Source organism: Sander vitreus, chromosome 12 (assembly GCF_031162955.1).
Source record: "Sander vitreus isolate 19-12246 chromosome 12, sanVit1, whole genome shotgun sequence".
Taxonomy (NCBI): domain Eukaryota; kingdom Metazoa; phylum Chordata; class Actinopteri; order Perciformes; family Percidae; genus Sander; species Sander vitreus.
The window spans coordinates 12,101,246-12,108,458 of record NC_135866.1 but is presented as its reverse complement, the minus strand read 5'-3'; the positions used below and the strand labels follow the sequence as shown (position 1 = coordinate 12,108,458).

Below are 7,213 nucleotides of genomic sequence, written 5' to 3'. Positions count from 1 at the left end.
ACTACAACTAACGTTACCACAGCGATAAGCCTAACGTTATGTGTGTGAACTGATATTAGGGCTAATATTGAAGATCTAGAGTTGTGTTTTGCTGAATATGAAGTTAAGTGGCTGATCAGTTAAATATATATCCTCTGTCCCAGACGAAACCTAATATTTATGTGGAGGACGCAAGATAATTTTAGAATTATAATATGACCGCGTGGTGAACCTATGAAACTAACTCATATTTAGACATCTGACGTGAGTGTGTTGAGCTTAGTTCATATTTTTGGAGGTGTGTGGCTGTCAGGGTGAGCAGATGAGCCTTACTAGTGGCTCACTAATTTACATTATGATCTGCTAATTTAACAAGTGTACAAAAGCATTGTATTTCTTTTATATGGGGAAATATTTTCAAAATAAGTCATTATGTTTTAAGGTATTTTTGTGGCTTGATTGTAAACAACTTTGAAATAAATAAATGGTTTTAAATAAGAATATTTTGGTCAATTTAGTCAGCTTTTTCATTTAATCGAGAGAAACACTGAAAAGAAGGATAATGGTACAGTCTCCATGCTACACTAATGATAGTATTAAGGCTTTCATCTGCGTACACATGTCCTCTACGATTATAATTGTGGCTGAATTATTTGTGTCCCCTTCAAAAATTGCTCTTCAGAAATTTTATGTTTATTGTCCCCCAGATTAGATCAGATTTACACCCATGCAGCAGACCTGTTCATTCATGCCTCCCTTCAGCACTAACCTCCCTAAAGTTACCTAAAGTTCAAAGCTAGCTAAATGTCACAGGGTCAGTGGGTGTCCCGAGGAATTAGGCCTGAGGCCACATCTTCATGCTGTTTGGCATTGAGGTCATTTCAGGATGCTTGCATATAGCCTAGGCACAGTTATCTCGTGAAAAAAAACAGTACAAGAATCTTGCATCACCTTTGTATCAGAGCTGGGAAAACAGAAAACCATTGTCCCCTTGAAGGGAAAGCTCACTGCAAATCCATACAAAGTTATTCTGAGCGATCACCTTCATCTGAAAATGAAACATTTCATACTGGTGGAGTAGTCTCCTCTAGGATGACAATATCCACACATCACTGACTGATTTAATGAGTATGGAAATATTGTGAAGCCATGGCCTTCACAACCACCAGAACTCAACACAGCTGAACACCTATGGGAGATTTTGGACCAATGTCTGTACTCTCCACCACCAAATCATCAAAACACCAAATGAGGGAAGGTCTTTTGTAAAAATAGTGTTTGTCCCTCTATTCACTGAAGCTGTTATGGAGGCTTGTAGTGTCCCAACACCTCATTTAAATGTCAGCCATCTTCACTGGCCTACAAAGCCAAAAAGCAGTAACTAGCCTAAACGTTATTCATTCAGTCGAAATTAAGTTGAGACCAGAATCAGATCAATTATGCCATATGTGTATAACTATAATGTTTACTTTACGTTCAGATAGAACAGCGTGTAACATTTTTAACTTAAAGTTGTTAAACAAAGCTAAAAAGATAAGCTAGCTAGAACAGCTAGCCTACTCTTCCTAGTTATTTCCTGTAACTGAATTTAAAGGACAATTCCGGTCGATTTCAACCCGTAGTTCTGTTGTTTGGAAATTTGGAGTGCTGTCAGTAGCAAGAAAAACTAAAACAATCGGTGCTGCCTACACCATGTTATCCCCCTGCTAGCGTTAGCACCCAACAGGCTTAAACAACACAACTTTTATGCATTTCTGTCACATCTACTGCAGTCAGGTTCCCTCGGAAGGAATCACTGCACATGGGTAGGCGCTTGTAATGACATTTCAAGCATGTTTAGAGGCTTAAAACACGTTGAAAACTTGCCCTGTTTAAGCCTGTTGGGTGCTAACGCTAGCAGGGGGATAACACGGTGTAGGCAGCACTGATTGTTTTCATTTTTTTTGCTACTGCCAGCACTCCAAATTTCCAAACAACAGAGCTACATGTTGAAATTGACCGTAATTCTCCTTTAAATTAATCCAACATTTTAGTAATTGAATTAGGCAGTAGATCCAACCATGACAAAGGGTAACAGCAGCTAATTTACCAACGATGTGCCATTTCTGTGTCTGTAGCTATTGAGGAGGAGAGGGGGGGTGCAAGGTGGAGAGTGGGGGTGTGGCCTTGACCAACTGCCACTTTGCTCGTTTGAAAGCGTGATGTCTCTCATGGGCGGACAAAGCAGAGAAAGGGGAGGTAATCTTGCTCCTTATGAGCTCATAAGAAGCAAGATTCCAGATCGGCCCATCTGAGCTTTCATTTTCTCAAAGGCAGAGCAGGATACCCAGGGCTCGGTTTACACCTATCACCATTTCTAGCCACTGGGGGACCATAGGCAGGCTGGGGGAATGCATATTAATGTTAAAAAACCTCATAAAGTGAAATTTTCATGCCTTGGGACCTTTAAAGGCCTGAAACAATAGGCAGTTTTATTACAATGAATAAATAAAAAAGTCTGGCAATTATACTATTAAATTAAGTTTTAAACTAAACCTCTTTGTCATTTAACGTTATGCTACAAACACTAACCTTACACATCACACCATTTCAGAAAAGTCGAACAGACCTCTGATCGTTTTAAATAAGGATCATAATGGACATTTTACACACAACTGGTGCATCCTGGACTAAACCGGAGTGTACCAGACTAAATTAACATTTACATAATATCTAGCATTAAAACAAGTACACTTGCAGTACCTGACTTCTACCACACGGTGACGTCTTGCACTGAGAACCATAGAATGTATATGGAGGATGGTGTGCATGTTTGTGCCTCACGGTTGAGTCCGTCTTCAACAATGAAGCACATTTTCGAAAAGTCTAGTTACGTTTTCGTAGCGTCATTCACACTTTTTGTTTTTACTTTAATAATATAATTTCTTACATCGTAACTACATATGTGCGGACACACACACACGCGCACACACACACGCACACATACACACACACACACACACACACACACACACAGTGGATGGTCACACACTGGCAGCACGCGGCTAAGCTGAGCTCCTGCAAGAGGGCGTTGCAGGCTCCGTTTGTTTTGCAGCCTGTCCAATGATCGAGCTACATGCCTTCAATCACCAACACGCTGACGTCTCTCCGACCTATCAAAGACGCGACGTCCCAGTTCCTGCTCTTATAAATGTGCACGGATCGGCGGAGACTGGGTACCAGATAATGAGAGAGACACTAGCGGTACATCAGACAACAAGACATCGGACCTGTCCGTCCTTTAGTTTTTATTTCGATTTTCGCGTTTATCCAGGTAATTTGACTTCTTATCCCTGCTTTTTTTAAAAACTTAATCAGGGGCAGTAGCAGCTCAGTAGCTTACTCATTGTGACGATAACGTTACGTGTAACCACTACCATAGGCTACTTTAGACAATGAACTCTTACATTTATGGGCATTTATTTCGGTTAAGTGGCTCCAACTTTTTATTTAGTGTGTTTTGTATGTTATGTGTACGTTTTTTGTTTAAATAAGGTTGTAGATTGTAGGCGAGCTGATGGATTACAACGTGGAAGCCAATGATGTAATATTGCCTCACTGTGGCAGCCAACTATTGTAGCTAACTATGACTACAGGCGTACTGGCAACAGGATGTACAGTAAAGATGCATTTTTGTGATTGTTGCCTTGTAATGTGGCTTTCCATGAGGTATCCTTTGTGAGCTGGCAATCTGCCTTGTTCAATTCTATCTTAATAGCCATGCACATGCGGTGGAAAGTGGCTTTGCTTTTCCCTTTGTTTCCAAGCTGGAGAGGGGGGAAAATACTGGAAATGTGCCTTCTTTTACATCCTCAACGCGTTTTTCACCCCTCCGCCTTTCTGGAAGAGGCGACAATGGTGCCTTTTTTTTGTGTTTTTTGCGCCGCCCCCTACCCCCTTAAAAAAAAAAAAACGTTTAGCAACTTGTGATCCAGAGCGCACCGAGGTCTCATCTCCTTTCTGCTTTGCTTCTCCTCAGGTGTGTTATAGTAGGAAATAAGATGGCCACGTCTGCCAGCGCCACATTGAGTAAAGCTGTCAAGCAGCAGTACATGGAGCTTTCTCAGGGGGATAAAGTCCAAGCCATGTATATTTGGATTGATGGAACCGGAGAGGGGCTCCGCTGCAAAACCAGGACGCTGGATTTTGAGCCCAAAAGCATCGAAGGTAAGCGGCTCCTGAAACATCCTGAAACGTTCGTAAAGATGGTAAGTCCTACAGTGTAATATAGCGTGCCTTGTCGTCTTCTGACTCTTGTAGATCTACCCGAGTGGAACTTCGATGGCTCCAGTACCTACCAGTGTGAGGGCTCCAACAGCGACATGTATCTGATTCCTGCTGCCATGTTCCGGGATCCATTCCGTAAAGACCCTAACAAGCTGGTCCTGTGTGAAGTGCTCAAGTACAACCGCAAACCTGCAGGTAACGAACACGTTCAGAAAACTGTTGCCCTCTACAAAATTAAGTAATATAACAAAACTTTAAAAAGGTGATGTAAAGTGTTCCTTCTCAACAAGAGCAGATTTGATTGGTTATAACATTACTTTTATAGGGAGAATAACTTCACTATAACTAATCACTTGGATCAAGAAAGGTCATGCTCAAAAATGATCTGAGTATCTTTAGTTGCTAATATGTTGGATAAAACAAACATGCAATCTGACCTGAATGGGGCCACCCTCTGTGGCTCCCCTCAAACTATTCAAGCAACTTAAAGATTAAGCCCTGCTATGTTGCATTCCTACAGTTGCATGACTTATTGTGCACACAAGACCAAGTTCACTAATTTGCATATGCACTTATTGTGCATACACACTGATACAGGTATTTAGAAGTTGAGGATTCTATAAGTGGTGGCTGTATTGGTAAAGCCCTTCACTAAAAAAAAATTGTAGAGGACATTTAGATTCAAACTAAACTATAGTTAAACTGTAACTGAATAACTATTGTACAGTTTCATACGCTATTAAAGGTTTTGTCTTGAGGGAATAGCCAACACTTTCATAGCTCTGGGACCCTAAAGCAAATTGGAAATTGTTGCAATACCTTCCATGTTGGAGACCAAATCACTACTTGTATAATTTGCCTTGCCATTTAGATTACTACAGGAATGTTTTTTTTTTTTTTTGCAGAACTGTCTCAGGTAACTGGATTTTACTGTACTTGTGTCAGTCTTATCTTACTAAATTTTTTGTTCTTCCTTTTTGCAGAAACTAACCTTCGACTCACATGCAGCAAGGTGATGACGATGGTGGAGGACCAGCATCCCTGGTTTGGCATGGAGCAGGAGTATACCATTCTGGGCACAGACGGACACCCTTTTGGCTGGCCATCTAATGGTTTCCCTGGACCACAAGGTAAGCAGCTACTTTAAAGCTTTTGTGCATAGAAATGAATTCTTGTCTGGATGGTTTGTTTAATACTTAAAATATTTCCAGGTCCATACTACTGTGGTGTGGGAGCTGACAAAGCCTATGGCAGAGATATAGTGGAGGCCCATTACAGAGCCTGTCTGTATGCTGGAGTTGATATCTGTGGCACAAATGCAGAAGTGATGCCTGCTCAGGTAATGATAAAATCCTAATCCATGTTTGGACTTTATACATTTTTATGGCGTTAACAGCCAGTTAAAAATGTAAATTAATAATAAACTTTTGCATTTTCAGTGGGAGTTCCAGGTTGGACCTTGTGAAGGGATCAACATGGGCGATCATCTCTGGGTGGCACGCTTCATCCTGCACCGCGTTTGTGAAGATTTTGGCGTTGTTGCCTCATTTGACCCCAAGCCAATCACGGGCAACTGGAATGGTGCTGGCTGCCATACAAACTTCAGCACAAAAGAGATGAGGGAAGAAGGTGGATTAAAGTGAGTGTCAAAGGCATCATGGGGGGTTGACTTGACAGCTCTGCCATGTAGTTTACATTTTTTTTTTTTTTGCATACATGATTTAGAATTTCTGATGGGAATCTTGTCATTTCTGCTTTCAGAGCCATTGAAGATTCCATTGAGAAGCTTGGGAAGAGGCACAGCTATCACATCCGTTCCTATGATCCCAAAGGGGGGCTTGACAACGCTCGCCGTCTCACCGGCCATCATGAAACCTCAAACATCAACGAATTCTCCGCAGGCGTGGCCAACCGTGGCGCCAGCATCCGCATTCCTCGTAACGTCGGCCAGGAGAAGAAGGGCTACTTCGAGGACCGTCGCCCATCGGCCAACTGTGACCCGTACAGTGTGACCGAGGCCCTGATCCGCACCTGTTTGCTGAACGAGGAGGGTGATGAGCCTACGGATTACTAAATCCACAACTCAGTGACTCCCTTCCACTGCCCTCACGACTTATCTTTTCTTTAAACTAGTACTGTTTTTATTTTCTTTCCTTCTGAGATGATTTAACCTCAATTTTAATGGCTTAAAGTTGGCTGGTCAACTTAAAATGTGACAAGGTAATATCCTTGGTAGATATGCGCTGGTAAGGGCAGGGTATGTCTTTCCCCTCGTCTTTAGAAGGGAACAGCTTTTGTAACACTGTTTTATAGCCCATGTCATATCTTTCCCTTTTCTGTTTGACTAAAATGAACTAAAGCACATGGACGCTGAAGAGTAGAGCTGCTAAGGCTGGACAGCATGTGTAACTTAATCATAAATCTGACTAGTTCATGTACTGTTAATATGTTGACCTGCCTTTTTAATTATCCAGTCTTCAATATTACTAACTCTTGATTTATGAAGTGTCTATATTTTAAATGGCAATGTTTGATGTCTTCAGTTTTTGACACACTGGGTCATCTTGTATGGTACATTTGTAGATGTCTGTACCCAGACGTACGTTGTCCAAATGTGGTGGATCAGTCCATAATGCCATTTGTAGATTTCCTCAAGGAGTTTTATCCTTTTGTTAACTGCAATATTGTAATGCACCTGATTTGGTAAAACATGTTTACTGGACCTGGTGTTTTTTATTGATACATTTAAAACTTATTTTTATCACAACAAAGATGTAGGACTCTTCACTTCAACACCTAAGATATAGCTTTGGCAAATGTATTTTGTTTTTCAAGAGTTGGGGAAGATCAATACCTCTATGCGATAAATAAGTTAGCTTAGCATGAAGACTGGAAGCGGTGAAAGGACACCCCTAAAGTTTAGTGATTTAACATTAATTTTGTTACCTTCACACAGGCTGTTTCCCTT

General features: G+C 41.2%; 1 protein-coding gene across 1 annotated transcript; it reads left to right on the top strand.

The window, feature by feature from the left end:
- The first annotated feature begins 3,175 nt into the window (after positions 1 to 3,175).
- LOC144526393 (glutamine synthetase) lies at positions 3,176 to 6,967 on the top strand. Its single transcript, XM_078263842.1, has 7 exons — positions 3,176 to 3,292; positions 3,998 to 4,185; positions 4,279 to 4,440; positions 5,229 to 5,375; positions 5,457 to 5,584; positions 5,685 to 5,884; positions 6,007 to 6,967. Exons 2-7 carry the CDS (start codon positions 4,020 to 4,022, stop codon positions 6,317 to 6,319), a joined length of 1,116 nt encoding a protein of 371 aa, XP_078119968.1. The 5' UTR covers positions 3,176 to 3,292; positions 3,998 to 4,019; the 3' UTR covers positions 6,320 to 6,967.
- The last annotated feature ends 246 nt before the right edge of the window (positions 6,968 to 7,213 follow it).

Bases quoted from the DNA above. Each gene is read 5' to 3' on its own strand.
- LOC144526393 (XM_078263842.1), top strand. From the start codon at position 4,020: ATGGCCACGTCTGCCAGCGCCACATTGAGTAAAGCTGTCAAGCAGCAG. The intron at 4,186-4,278 runs GTAAGCGGCTCC...TGACTCTTGTAG, and splicing joins TGAGCCCAAAAGCATCGAAG to ATCTACCCGAGTGGAACTTC. The intron at 5,885-6,006 runs GTGAGTGTCAAA...TTCTGCTTTCAG, and splicing joins AGGGAAGAAGGTGGATTAAA to AGCCATTGAAGATTCCATTG.